General features: G+C 41.4%; 1 protein-coding gene across 1 annotated transcript in view; it reads left to right on the top strand.

Moving 5' to 3' along the window:
• The first annotated feature begins 1,104 nt into the window (after positions 1 to 1,104).
• The window catches only part of pcsk1nl (proprotein convertase subtilisin/kexin type 1 inhibitor, like), a 29,732-nt gene continuing 15,145 nt past the window's right edge, over positions 1,105 to 15,691 (top strand). The window contains exons 1-2 of the mRNA XM_060932752.1: positions 1,105 to 1,182; positions 14,459 to 14,928. Coding sequence (XP_060788735.1) covers positions 1,105 to 1,182; positions 14,459 to 14,928 — 548 coding nt within the window. The remainder of the gene's footprint in view (positions 1,183 to 14,458; positions 14,929 to 15,691) is intronic.

Here is a 15,691-nt window from a genome sequence, read left to right as displayed (position 1 = left end):
CCCTCAGATGACATGAGGAAGAAACTTCGAGAGGAACCAGACTCAAAAGGGAACCCATCCTCATTTGGGCGACAACAGACAATATGACTATAACGTTAACAGTTTTAACATGAAGTCAGTTCCGTTGATGTTATAAACTCTTCATTGATGGAAACTTGAGTGCAAAACTGTTCATGACAACTGCAGTCCTAAAGTTAGCAAGTCAACTGTAGTCCTCAGCCATAAAAGCATTACTGTAAGCGTCCAGAGCGTCTTCCAAGTGTGACTTTCGACTGTCCATATGGGGCCGTCCTCAACAGGAGCAATGTGATGAGACTCCAACCAGACGTAGGGCATCAGGATGGATCAGGCAGGTCCGAGGAGCAGAAGAGGTCAGCATCTCAATTTCAGGATTGACATGTAACTCAGAGAGACAGACAGAGTGGGGCAGGAAGAGAAAGAGATGGAAAAAACAGGTTGTTAGTTATACCCAATGTCACCTGATGACTAGGAACAGTATACATTTTGTGCAAATGAACGACATCTTTCTCCACCCACATCCAACCTCGCAGGCTGAAATGAGATACCTGGATTTTTTTTTTTTTTAAATGGTAATTTTTTGTTAATATTAACACCAGTATTGATACTGATTTCATCACAGTACCGTCATCTCATTTAGTCGACATCTCTAAAAAATATATATTTAATTGTGCAGCACCTCTTTAATGTGTTATAAGCCTGGTTTAAATATTTAACATGCTTTATACATTTCACACATTCGATTTTATTTGAGTCCTGATATCGAGGCACCTAATTTTCCATCTCAAGCTCCTTCACGTTACACACCTCTTTCATGCAAACCACGTTTCACGTTTACCTTCATTATTCTCTCGTCCTTGTGTACTTTTTGTACTGTTCATTCTGCCTCTCATTTCTCCCAGGAGTGCTTTCTCATCCCTCTTTATTTAGAGACAGGCTCCTCCCCTTCTTCTTTTCTTCCTCTCCCTCCCTCGCTCTTGTTCACTCTCTCCCCCGCCCTCCATCTGGATCACTCCATCTGTGGTCCGGAGCTCAGTGGTGGTGTATCAGTCTGTCATTAGGGGCAGCTTCATTCTCTCCTGCAGGATGTCGGGCCCTTACACCAGCTCCGTACTGCTGCTCTTCTGTGTGGCTTTCCTCCACAGTCCACTGCTGGAGGCCAAGGTAACACACACACACACACACACACACACACATCACACACTTATTTATGATGGTAAGTACACACACACACGTTCTATATTTCTTTTATCTTTGCAACGTGATGTTTACAAAGTCACTGAAAGATATTCAGCACGTGCTTTGCATCCATTTTTTGCTTAATTCTATATAAAATTCTATATAAACCATACAATTCTATGCAAATTATAAACTATATAAAATGTAAAGTATAAGCTATCTGAAATGTGCACAAGGAAAATGTATTGTATTGAATATTAATTCACAACCATTTTTCAAAGGCATTTTAGATGTGTTTTATGGCATTAAAAAAAAAAAAACACACACACACACATGGACAAAACACATCTGAAATGCCTTCCAGGGCATCTCCAAGCATTCGTAATAATGTTACAACCATGTGACCATCTGGTTGAAGGTGTTAATTTGTGCTGGGTGGATATGTGACTTGTGAGGTGAAGTAAACGCACCCACGTTCATCACCAGGCAACACAGACATGTCTCCTCATAAAGTCTGGAAAGATCTAGGAGACGAGCTGCGTTGTTTCCAGCAAACAAAAAACGCACGCAGGTTATAAAGGCACGTGATGCTAAATTGAGAAGCTATCACGGTGAAGATTAAATATCAAAACCCCCAGGGATGTTCACGATTAACAGGATATTTGTTTTTCTGAAAACGGTCCTCCTGGTTATTTTATGGATGTTAGTTATGATGGAGCAATCTCAGAACAGGGAAAAACAAACACAATTTCGTGTTCAGTGATACTGGAGAGAGAAGAGTGTTGATTTATGCTTAATAGCCGAGAAAGGACAGCAGTGCATTTCAGGATTACTGATGTGTTCTAACAGGTTTTTATAAGGATTATGCCTCGTATTGTCTAACATACTATATCTACGAAATGGCAGACCAAGCCCAGGTCAAGGACTCAATATTCAAGATTCAATATTTTTCCATGGAATAGAATATTTATTTATTTAAAAAAAATCATCACTGTATGTGCATCATGTTCAAGCAAAGAGATGTCTACATTTTGCTCTGTCACAAAGTGCGAGATCTGCATTATGACAGAAATAATATAATTATCTCCTTGTTATAAACAAACGTAAAAGCAAATTACAATTTCACAATATATTTAAGTTATTTCACAAAATCCATGTATGACAAGATTGAGTGGTATAACTGTTATTCTATCCACATTCACTGGATTTTGAGAAACAGCGTTTTTATTTTTATTTTTTGCAAATTCAATAAATAAAAACTTGATACAAGACGTCCAACAAAATAATTTCCGCTTAGAATGTAAACAAACTGGCGAAATGACAGGAGCAATTTGTGAAAAATGCAATAATAATAATTCTTGAAAATAATTTTAAAAAAAAGTTCTTACCATCAAATACTTTCATTCCATGTTTTGTTGCTTTTTTTTGGGGGGGGGGTTTGTTTTCAAGTAGAGTTTTTATTTCATCCTCAGTTGGTTCAATAACACGCTCCGCCATTTTGTTTTTCTCTACTCACGGTATATGAGCCAATAGCCGAGTAGTAGAGTAGCCAATCGGAGTGCGCGATAGCTCATATCCAGTGAATGTGGATAGAATAAAACTGCATATTTTATTAGGAACCCTTGGTCACCTGCATGTTTATGCAATTATTCAATCTGCCAATCATGTGGCAGCAGCACAATGTATAAAATCATGTCGATACAGGTTAAGCACTTCAGTTGAAGGTAGACTGACTTTCAGATTTTTCAAATGTAGGTCATAAAAAGAATTTTCCCCGACACCCAATTATTTTTGTTCAGTGGACCGAAAGCTACTGAATTCGAATCACAGACTTCCAATTTTATTAGTTTTTTTTAAATAGAACAATTAATGAATTGTGAGCCACATGGCCCTAAATTCTCCGCTATTTTTTCCTGCTTCACCATGACCCAATTCAAGATGCTACATCATGCATCACATGGTGGGCTTTCCCCGTTCACACAAGGCATTGTGGGATACAAATTTGAAACAGGAGAGAAAAATGGAGGGCGTGAGTGTGCGAATGAAACGTGAAAGACCGACTACAGTAACGGAAAGCGAGAAGAAAAGACGTTATGTTATATAAACTAATAAATATCGGTGGTCAGCGAGCACCTCCGTGTGATCAGCTATTTGTTTAGCGACAGAATGATGGAACTGTCAGTGCACGGTCAAAGGTAAACCTGTAGATGGCAGTAATGCAACACTGGATGCCAGCTGCCGTAAAATCCAAGAGAAGAAGACGATGATACCAAAAGGTAAACATGCACATGCGCACACGGACTTCCTCTGTCTGCTTGACTGCACAAAGCGAGCAATTTCATGCACATTATTTGCTCGGGAATCCCCTCAAATTAAATAACTTCCCAGCCACAGGATGGCCTGTATTTTTATTTTTATTTATTTTTTTAGATATTACAGAAATAAACGCATCACAATGACCAAATTTCAGAGGGAACTAAATTTCACCGGTTTTATGAAATCGAAAGGCCATCTACTTTTAATGTTCACATCTAACATCAGAATGGGGGAATTTTTGATCTTGGTGCCAGATGGGCTGGTTTAAGTTGAACTCATGAGATTTTCACACGCAGGACACAATGAAAAAAAAAATCCAATGAAATGCCTTCTTGTTGAGATGAGAAGTCAGAAGAGAATGTCCAGAGTGATCTAACCTGACAAGAAGGCTACATTAGCTGAAATAATCACTCTTTGCAACCATGTTGAGCAGAAAAGCATCTCAGAACATACAAGACATTGAACAGTGAAGACCACATTGGCAGAAGACCACACTGGCTTCACTGCTGTCGATGAAGGACAGGAATCTGAGGCTACAGTGGGCTAAAGGAAAACAAACCTGTGGTCAGGTTCCCAAAAGACTCTTAATGCTAAGAGCGTCTTAACTAGGAGAGAGTTCATTGTGCTGCTCACTCTACCATTCAACGATGATCTTTGTGCTGCGATGCTTTTGGGAAGCTCAGGCCTGTTCAGTTGAAGTTTGGAAAAATATTGCCTGGTCTGATGAATCTCAATTTCTCCAAATGTTAGGGTGAAAATTTGGCATCAGTAGCATGAATCTATGAACCCAATCTCCCTTATTCAGACTGTTCAGGCTGGTGGGGGTGGTGTAATGCTGTGCGGAATGTTTTCTTGTCACACAATGAGCCCCTTCATACCAAGCATCATTTGAATGCCACGGAGTACTGTTGCTGAACATATGAATCACTTTATGGCCAAAATGTCAAAGTCCTTCTCACGCCAGAATCTGGTCTTCCCAGGCAGTCTCCTGTCCCAGTACTAACCAACTCTTTAAGGCATATGGGTGCAGCGCCAAGCTCCGTTTCAATAGTCCTCTGCCTCTCGCCTATACAGCTAGGGTTACAGTGAGGGGACTAGTCCTCTGGTAACTGCAAGAGTTTGACTTCCCCCACTCACATCTATATTGCAGCGTGCCTTGCCAGATGGTCGTAGGTACCATTTTTATGATGGTCTTTGGTATGACCTGACTGTGAGTAGAACTTGCGATCTCCCGGTCGAGAGGTGGACACGCTAACCACTAGGCCAACTCATGGTAATGGCCAAAATGTATCCATCTTATAATTCCTACATCCAGCATGATCTTGCAACATGTCACAAACTGACCTCCAATTGGTTCCATAAACATCACAATGAGTTCAGTGTACCTCACTGTTCTCAGCAGTCACCAGACCGGAATCTAGGACCTGAATCTACTTTTGGGAAGTGGTAGAACAGGAGATTCACAGCATGCATGTGCACCTGAGAGATCTCCCACAATTATGTGAAGCAACATGGACCAGAATCTGAAAGGAATGTTCCCAACACCTTGTAGGATCCATGTCAAGAACTGAGAGGAGTGGAGGTTTACCCAGGTGTTTCTAATAAAGTGGACAGTGAGTGTATACCGGTACAGCATCTTATTACCTAGTATGGTAAACATGTACTATTTCATTATGTTAGTCTTGTTGTGACCCGATAGATCTTCCCTTTTCATTAAATTAAATTATTTTTTTTTAAAAAACAACAACGTAAATGTGCAGAGGATACACAGTTGACTAGGAAGCCCCAGAGCTGTTGTACAATCTAATTAGCTATAAACATACCGTCATGAGCTGAGGACCTGTGCTGTCATAGCAACAGCTTTCAGTGGGCGTGCAAACACACACACACAAAAAAAGGATATACACACTGATAAATGCAGTGAGGTAATAGCTCACATAAAATTCTACTTCTTCCATTCCTTCTTAATCTTCCTCTGGGTAATTGCATGTAAACAGTTGGCTGACCTTTTCAGTCTTCAAAAAACAATCAGCAAAAGTGTAATAATAACAATAATAATACACTATAAATGTCTAATTACCGTTTGTGGCATCCTCACTGTAATGTAATATACTCGTAATACCAATTTTCTATTCCATACAATGCCGATATCACAGTGTGATACTATATTATTAAATCTGATCCGATACAATCCCGAGCTTTAGATCAGTATTAGCTTTATATGATATTCAGTACAAAATCAGTGCATCTCTGTTACAAACTTCTTTAGACAATTAAAAGTAATTTTACCATGTTCCTTAAAGGTCCCATGGCATGAAATTTTCACTTTCTGAGGTTTTTTAATGTTAAAATGAGTTCCTCTGACCTTCTTAAGTCACCCCAGTGGCTAGAAATTTCATAATGTGTAAACCAAACTATGCCCAACATTTGAGAATGGCGCGTCAAAACGGCGCGTTGATAAGCTCTTCCCTTTACTACGTCAGCAAGGGAGATGATCCCCACGCCCCCCCCGGATTCCCACCCACTGTATGGATTGCCCGCCCAGTTGTAGTGAGGAGACCATAGAGGACACAACAACATGGCATCACCTAAGCGAGCGAAACATGGAAATTGCGCTGTACATGGATGTGACAACACAGAAAAGAGTCTGTTTTTACTGCCGACGGGAGAGCCCCTGAAGACGCAGTGGCTTAATTTTATTTACTTCAATAATACGCCGTCGAGTCTACCTAAGACAGTGTATGTTTGTCGGAAGCATTTTCCTGAGGAACGTTTCCACAACTTGGGACAGTACAGGACAGGTTTTGCACATCAACTGTCACCCCACCCTCTACCCTTCCCCACCTCCTGCTTCTCATTAGCAAAACGACGCACTGGGAAAAGCGCTGAAATGGGGCTTTCTCCCAGGAGGCTATATTTACGTGCCGAGGGTTCATTTCGAGAAAGGCTGCGGATATAACATCCGGAAGCCTCCACGAGCCCGTTTAAAGCATCAACAAACCACCATGCCATGGGACCTTTAATTTCATATCAGCTTCATAACCCTTACAGAAAGCCTCACTACAAAATAATTACATTACATTTAGCAGACGCTCTTATCCAGAGCGACATACAATGAGTGCAAAAGTCAGGTACACACAGTGCTGAACTTCTAGACAAGAAAGTTCTAGTGCCAACTGAACAAGTGATGGTGATACCTAGTGTAATATGCTGTTCAAGTGCCAATACTCAAACAGCCAAGGAAACAAACCAACCATATAAAGTACAACCAAATAGAGAACTCAAACGGCTAACCCCAGGCTAGACCATACACAGCCTGGGTTGGTCTAGACCGAAATGCAGTTACACAGTGGGCAAAGAAGAAGGGGAGAGGTGCAACCTGAAGATGCGAGTCTTCAGTCTGTGCTTGAAGGTGGTCAGGGAGTCAGCAGTTCTGACCTCAAGAGGAAGGTCATTCCACCAATGGGGAGCCAGGACAGACAGCAGTCTTGAGCAGGGTGGGCAGGAGCAGAGAAGAGGATGGGCCAGGCGACCACTAGCAGTGGAGCATAGGGATCTGGCTGGCGTGTAGGTGGGGATCAGACTCTAGAGGTATGCTGGCCCTAACCCCTTGACAGCCTGGTAAGCGAGTATCAATGTCTTAAATTTGATGCAAGCTGCAATAGGTAGCTATTGCAGGTCAGCAAGCAGAGGGGTGACATGGGAAGTATGAGGGAGGTTGTAGACCAGGTGAGCTGTAGCATTCTGAAGGAGCTGCAGGGGTCTGATGGCAGAAGCTGGAAGGCCAGCAAGGAGAGAGTTGCAGTAGTCCAAGTGGGAGAGGATCAGCGCTTGGACCAGGAGCTGAGTAGAGTAGGTGATAAGACAAGGGCAGATCCTTCAGATGTTGTAGATAACATCTGAAGGATAATAATGGAATGCTCTTGAAGACCAGGATTCTCAGGAAGTAATACAAATAACTAATCTGATTCTGACATTAATAACCAACTTTGCCAGCATATACAGGTATTTATTTCTTGACTGGTTACTAATATCTTTTTTGGGACTCACGTTTGTAAAGTCAGTCATTTGAATGCAACTTTCATCAATAAACAATTACAGATGACGATTTTAGTTCAAATGGTTTGGATTCATTCCATTTGTGGTGAATAAATGATTCAGACTAAGAGCAGACACAGTGTATTAGCAGTAATTCATCACCACAGTTTAATATGGTTTCTCGGAAGAGATAATATAGAGCAATAATTAACGTGAGGAGCCAGTTCAAAAGCTGATTTATACTTGCTGTAAACTGAGCATAAGCATTATTCTCTGGCTGGAGTTCTCATCATTTCACTCCTGAGAGGATAGCTCCATATGGACAGCCCTTGATCCATCCTGATGCCCTACTTCTAGCGTAGGTTCTCATCACTTCACTCTTGTGGAGGCTGGCCCCATACAGTGCCTTGAAAAAGTATTCATACCCCTTGAACTTTTTCACATTTTATGTGATAGACCAACACAGAGTAGCACATAATTGTGAAGTGAAATGAAAATGATAAATGGTCTTCAAAATTTTAAACAAATAAAAATCTGAAAAATGTGGCGTGCATTAGTATTCAGCCCCCCTGCGTCAATACTTTGTAGAGCCACCTTTTGCTGCAATTACAGCTGCAAGTCTTTTGTGGTACGTCTCTACCAGCTTTGCACATCTAGACACTGAAATTTTTGCCCATTCTTCTTTGCAAAATAGCTCAAGCTCAGCCAGATTGGATGGAGAGCGTCTGTGAATAGCAATTTTCAAGTCTTGCCACAGATGCTCAATGGGATTTAGGTCTGGACTTTGACTGGGCCATTCTAACACATGAATATTCTTTGATCTAAACCATTCCATTGTAGCTCTGGCTGTATGTTTAGGGTCATTGTCTTGCTGGAAGGCGAATCTCCTTCCTAGTCTCAAGTCTTTTGCAGCCTCCAACAGGGTTTCTTCCAGGATTGCCCTGTATTTAGTGCCATCCATCTTCCCATCAACTCTGACCAGCTTCCCTGTCCCTGCTAAAGAAAAGCATCCCCATAGCATGATGCTGCCACCACCATGTTTCACAGATGGTGTGGGATGGTGTGTGCAGGGTGATGAGCAGTGTTAGTTTTCTGCCACACATAGCACTTTGCATTTAGGCCAAAAAGTTCAACTTTGGTCTCATCTGACCAAAGCACCTTCTTCTACAGGTTTGCTGTGTCCCCTACATGGCTTCTGGCAAACTGCAAACGGGACTTCTTATACCTGTCTTTCAACAATGGCTTTCTTCTTGCCAATCTTCCAAAAAGGCCAGATTTGTGGAGTGTACGACTTATAGTTGTCCTGTGCACAGATTCTCCTACCTGAGCTGTGGATTTCTGCAGCTCCTCCAGAGTGATCATGGGCCTCTTGGCTGCTTCTCTGACCAGTGCTCTCCTTGCTTGCTCTGTCAGTTTAGGTGGACGACCATGTCTTGGTAGGTTTGCAGTTGTGCCATACTTTTTCCATTTTTGAATGATGGATTGAACAGTGCTTCTTGAGATGTTCAGAGCTTGGGATATTTTTTTTATAACCTAACCCTGCTTTAAACTTCTCCAGAACTTTATCCCTGACCTGTCTGGTGAGTTCTTTGGTCTTCATGATGCTGTTTGTTCTTCAGTGTTCTCTAACAAACCACTGAGGCCTTCACAGAACAAGTGTATTTATGCTGAGAGTAAATTACACACAGTAGGACTCTATTAACTAATTAGATGACTTCTGAAGGCAATTGATTTCACTGGATTGTATTTAGAGGTATCAGAGTACAGGGGGCTGAATACTAATGCACACCACATTTTTCAGATTTTTATTTGTTTAAAATTTTGAAGACCATTTATCATTTTCATTTCTCTTCACAATTATGTGCTACTCTGTGTTGGTCTATCACATAAAATCTCAATTAAAAAACTTTTAATTTTGTGGTTGTAAGGTGGAAAAATGTGAAAAAGTTCAAGGGGTATGAATACTTTTTTCAAGGCACTGTACTGTATGTACAGCCTCTGATCCATCCTGATGCCCTACTTCTAGCATAGGTTCTCAACGCTTCACTCCTGCAAGGATGGCCCCATATGTACAGCCCCTGATCCATCCTGATGCCCTATTTCTAGCATAGGTTCTCAACGCTTCACTCCTACAAGGATTGCCCCATATGTACAGCCCCTTGATCCATCCTGATGCCCTATTTCTAGCTTAGGTTCTCATCGCTTCACTCCTGCAAGGATGACCCCATATATACAGCCCCTGATCCATCCTGGTGCCCTAATTCTAGTGTATATTCTCATCACTTCACTCTTGTGGAGGCTGGCCCCATATGTACAGCCTCTGATCCATTCTGATGCCCTACTTCTACCATAGGTTCTCAACGCTTCATTCCTGCAAGGATGGCCCCATATGTACAGCCCCTGATCCATCCTGATGCCCTACTTCTAGCATAGGTTCTCATCGCTTCACTCTTGTGGATGATGGCCCCATATAGACAGCCTCCAATCCATCCTGATGCCCTAGTTCTAGCTGAAGTTCTCATCATGTGACTCATCGCTAGCTTAACCTCGAGTTGGTGCCATTAGTGCAGCAGTGAAGTCACTTTCCAGCCAGTGTAGCATTCATCAGTATTGTTAGCGAATGTTAATAAAGCAGTCAAGCCAGTGCTATCTATCGAAAGCAAGTAGCACAGGCTAACGACTGAGAAACTAAGATTTCTGTCTCCAAACTCTTCTTCCACACTACACACTCACTACAGTATTTTTTACTCAGACTTAAATATTCATTTCCCCTCTGTAATTTACTTCATTACTTTTAAAATCAACATCGACAACTACACACAACGGAGCGATCTGGCGGCCTGCCCCTAATCCCTTGCAAAATCCTTTGCCCTGTTGCATTTTTGGTGTGTCTGGATAAATTTTGGCTGAGCTCAAGTCCCAGCTCTAATAAGAACAGTTCACCGCTGCTTCTTATGGATGTGGTGAAGGAGGACATGAGGACGGTTGGTGTGAGAGAAGAAGATATGGAGGACAGGAGGAGATGGAGGGACATTATCCGTTGTGGTGACCCCTAACAGGAACAGCCAAAAGAAGAAGAAAGAGGAACTCTTCGAAACTTTTAAACATTTGGTTATGAAAGAACAACAGGAAATCAGGACTTGGATGTATTTTATGAACAGATTGAACTTGGTGTATATTCACAAACACGTACATGTGCACACACACACTCAGCATACATATGTACTTCTTGTGAGGCACAGATGTCATCATGTGCCAGAGTGACTCACCAGTGACTCATGCACTGCCTCCTCCTCTACACCTCCATACGTCAATCGCAGAAGAATCTATTATTCATCAACCTGTTTGTTCTAAGAACTCCCTCAAAGCCACGGTGCCTTCATTAGACACTGAAGTCAAACTCAACAACACTCTCATCCCACATAAATCATTAGAGAAGCGATGTATTCAGTTCCCAATGATTGTATTGATTGCAGCTTTTAAAGCTCTGGGCTGAGTTTCCCAAAGGCAAAGCTGAGCTCATTTTAATTGGGGGAGAGAGAGAGAGTTCAGTGTGATGCGCTCTCTACCATTTAATCATGATCTTTTGATGCACCGATGTTTTTGGGAAACTCAGCCCTTATCATTAGTTGCCTAACAGTCGTACAGCTGCTCCAGACACAGGAGCTGATGTTAAAGACAGACTACCCTGATGCATTTTTTTTTATTTGAAGTGTTTGTTTTTCTTTTTTTAAACACAAACTTTATACGTTGCCAAGTTTGAAAGCTCATTTCTCATTTCAATTACACATAAAAATTTAATGAACGTTTTGCGAATCTCAGTCATTTATTAATTACTTGAAAGAAAGTGATCCAGAACAATCCATGAATGAAAACAAATTAGATCAGCCATTCAGTTAGGACAAAAGTAATGGCACCTAATAAAAGGAGGAGGAGTTAGTGCACGTCTGTAGCAGCAGACACAGCGCAGTGGCTGAGCTGCATTACTGGTAGATTTAGTGCACAGAGTTCAGTTATTTATTTTCAAGTTTATTCAGAAACTCCTGAATTATTTACGTAATAACGACAGTGGAACCAATAGGGAAAGGTTTGTAGTTCTGACATTGAACAGTGTAAACCTGGATCCTGACTGGTCCTGAGAGGCTACGGGTTTAATATTGTGAAACACCTTTATTCTAACTCCTGAGCTTTTTGTACATTTCAGTATCTTGTTTCTTTTTCTTGAGGCACATGTTTCTATACCCTGCCTGTGAAAAATGGATCAAATGGAACATTTCCTCCTGTAAATCTCAATCACAGGCTTAGACACGCAGCCTATGAAACATAATGTATGCTGTAAATTTTTTTTTTGCCTTGAGCTGCAATATTGGATTAAACCCACTGAAGTGTGGTGCTGGCTGATATATTAGAAGAACAGCGTGGGTGTGGATGGGGTCGCAGTGTGCTTGCTGTGTAAATTAAGTTGATTTCAGTTTACACACTCTGCCACTGAAGAAAGAAAGAAAGAAAGAAAGAAAGAAAGAAAGAAAGAAAGAAAGAAAGGAAGGAAAAATAAACTAACTGACAAATTAAGGTGGTGATAGAAAGACTAACTAAATAGAAGGATAAGAAAGAAAGAGAAAATCAGTGATGAAAGAAAGAAACTAACTAAATAGAAGGAGAAAAAGAAAGAAGGAAAGAAAGAAAACTAACTAAATAGAAGGGAAAGAGAAACTAAATCAGAGAAGAAAGAAAAACTAAATTGGTGATGAAAAAAGAGAAAGAAAACTAACTAAATAGAAGAAAGAAAGAAAGAAAGAAAGAAAGAAAGAAGCTAATTAACTAAATAGAAGAAGAAAGAAGTAAATAGAAGATGAAAGAAAAAGAAAGAAACTAAATAAAAAGAGAGGAAAGAAGGAAACCAAAGAGGAGAAGAAAAGAAATAAAAGAAAGAAAGAAAGAAAGAAAGAAAGAAAGAAAGAAAGAAAGAAAGAACTATAACTATATAATTAATGTTGTGAATACAACCCCGATTCCAAAAAAGTTGGGACAAAGTACAAATTGTAAATAAAAACGGAATGCAATAATTTACAAATCTCAAAAACTGATATTGTATTCACAATAGAACATAGACAACATGTCAAATGTCGAAAGTGAGACATTTTGAAATTTCATGCCAAATATTGGCTCATTTGAAATTCCATGACAGCAACACATCTCAAAAAAGTTGGGACAGGGGCAATAAGAGGCTGGAAAAGTTAAAGGTACAAAAAAGGAACAGCTGGAGAACCAAATTGCAACTCATTAGGTCAATTGGCAATAGGTCATTAACATGGCTGGGTATAAAAAGAGCATCTTGGAGTGGCAGCGGCTCTCAGAAGTAAAGATGGGAAGAGGATCACCAATCCCCCTAATTCTGCGCCGACAAATAGTGGAGCAATATCAGAAAGGAGTTCGACAGTGTAAAATTGCAAAGAGTTTGAACATATCATCATCTACAGTGCATAATATCATCAAAAGATTCAGAGAATCTGGAAGAATCTCTGTGCGTAAGGGTCAAGGCCGGAAAACCATACTGGGTGCCCGTGATCTTCGGGCCCTTAGACGGCACTGCGTCACATACAGGCATGCTTCTGTATTGGAAATCACAAAATGGGCTCAGGAATATTTCCAGAGAACATTATCTGTGAACACAATTCACCGTGCCATCCGCCGTTGCCAGCTAAAACTCTATAGTTCAAAGAAGAAGCCGTATCTAAACATGATCCAGAAGCGCAGACGTCTTCTCTGGGCCAAGGCTCATTTAAAATGGACTGTGGCAAAGTGGAAAACTGTTCTGTGGTCAGACGAATCAAAATTTGAAGTTCTTTATGGAAATCAGGGACGCCGTGTCATTCGGACTAAAGAGGAGAAGGACGACCCAAGTTGTTATCAGCGCTCAGTTCAGAAGCCTGCATCTCTGATGGTATGGGGTTGCATTAGTGCGTGTGGCATGGGCAGCTTACACATCTGGAAAGACATCATCAATGCTGAAAGGTATATCCAGGTTCTAGAGCAACATATGCTCCCATCCAGACGATGTCTCTTTCAGGGAAGACCTTGCATTTTCCAACATGACAATGCCAAACCACATACTGCATCAATTACAGCATCATGGCTGCGTAGAAGAAGGGTCCGGGTACTGAACTGGCCAGCCTGCAGTCCAGATCTTTCACCCATAGAAAACATTTGGTGCATCATAAAACGGAAGATACGACAAAAAAGACCTAAGACAGTTGAGCAACTAGAATCCTACATTAGACAAGAATGGGTTAACATTCCTATCCCTAAACTTGAGCAACTTGTCTCCTCAGTCCCCAGACGTTTACAGACTGTTGTAAAGAGAAAAGGGGATGTCTCACAGTGGGAAACATGGCCTTATCCCAACTTTGAGATGTGTTGTTGTCATGAAATTTAAAATCACCTAATTTTTCTCTTTAAATGATACATTTTCTCAGTTTAAACATTTGATGTCATCTATGTTCTATTCTGAATAAAATATGGAATTTTGAAACTTCCACATCATTGCATTCCGTTTTTATTTACAATTTGTACTTTGTCCCAACTTTTTTGGAATCGGGGTTGTATTTTCAGAATCATTTTGAACTTGAGTGTATTAGTGTTTAATGTGTGTATTATTGGTAAATGTGTGTTTTATCAGTTAATGATTATTAGTTAAAGAAGAGAAAGGCTTTGTGAGCAAGTACACAGTAAATGTACTAATCATTACACACATTAACCTCATGCAATGCTGAAGAACATTTTTACCAAAAGTAAGAGGGTGGTTTTGTGCTTGGTCACGGAGTGAAGTGAGAGAGGAATGTTGTACACTTTTACACAAATACACTTGATATTAACTTTAGATATAAACTCTCTCTCTCTCTCTCAGCCTCTCTCTGCCATGCATGGGGGTGGAACTGCACGCCTTCGTCGTGACCTACGTGATGCACTGCCTTACGAGGCTCAGATGATGTCATACCCTCCTGCTGGCTTCAATGGGCGGGGCAACGATCTGTACTACCAGCCAGAGACCTTGAGAGCACAGGGGCTGGGCCACGCCCTTCATCGCCTGGAGAACGACCAGAGGCAGGAGCAGGAGGCGGCTTACCTGGCAGGTTTACTGCGCCTCCTGAGCGAGGCAGAGAATAATGGCCAAGTGAGACCAGAGGAAGACGAAGAGCAGGTGGAAGGTGACTTCCAGGAATCGTACCCTCCAGACTATGATGAGACGGAGCAGACAGTGAACATGGTGAAACCCCAGGCACTGCTGGACCCACAACTCACTGAGGCTCTGCTCAATCGCTACAGGCAGGAGAGGATGCTTCAGGCAGGGCAGGACCGAGACCAGGAGGTGCTCCGGTGAGGATAAAATAACAAAACCTTTGAACATTTTTTAATCTTCTAATACATTATATACTGTACGTTTCTATACTAACAGCTCATTCATGGGCACTTGCATGGAGGACACTCCAGATAAATAAACCCTAAAAATAAACAGATTTAGGGCGGCACGGTGGTGTAGTGGTTAGCGCTGTCGCCTCACAGCAAGAAGGTCCTGGGTTCGAGCCCCAGGGCCGGCGAGGGCCTTTCTGTGTGGAGTTTGCATGTTCTCCCCGTGTCCGCGTGGGTTTCCTCCGGGTGCTCCGGTTTCCCCCACAGTCCAAAGACATGCAGGTTAGGTTAACTGGTGACTCTAAATTGACCGTAGGTGTGAATGTGAGTGTGAATGGTTGTCTGTGTCTATGTGTTAGCCCTGTGATGACCTGGCGACTTGTCCAGGGTGTACCCCGCCTTTCGCCCGTAGTCAGCTGGGATAGGCTCCAGCTTGCCTGCGACCCTGTAGAAGGATAAAGCGGCTAGAGATAATGAGATGAGATGAGAATAAACAGATTTATATAAAATGTGCAATTATTGATACATTTAAATCTAATTTTCTGCAAGGAGATGTTTAATAAACACTTATGGAAGGAGTCTCCAGTGTCAGCACTTTGCAACAGTCAGAAGTAACAAGTCAGGAACAAGTCTTACTAACATACTATAAGTGATAACAGGAAATAAGTTGTCTCATGGATGTTCCACAGCATTAAATGTAAAAGTAAACTGATAAAAAGTACTGTGCTGT

The sequence above is a fragment of the Neoarius graeffei genome, chromosome 10 (genome assembly GCF_027579695.1).
Source record: "Neoarius graeffei isolate fNeoGra1 chromosome 10, fNeoGra1.pri, whole genome shotgun sequence".
Lineage (NCBI taxonomy): Eukaryota > Metazoa > Chordata > Actinopteri > Siluriformes > Ariidae > Neoarius > Neoarius graeffei.
Note: the sequence above shows the minus strand (reverse complement) of the source record. Positions and strands in the feature narration are given on the sequence as shown.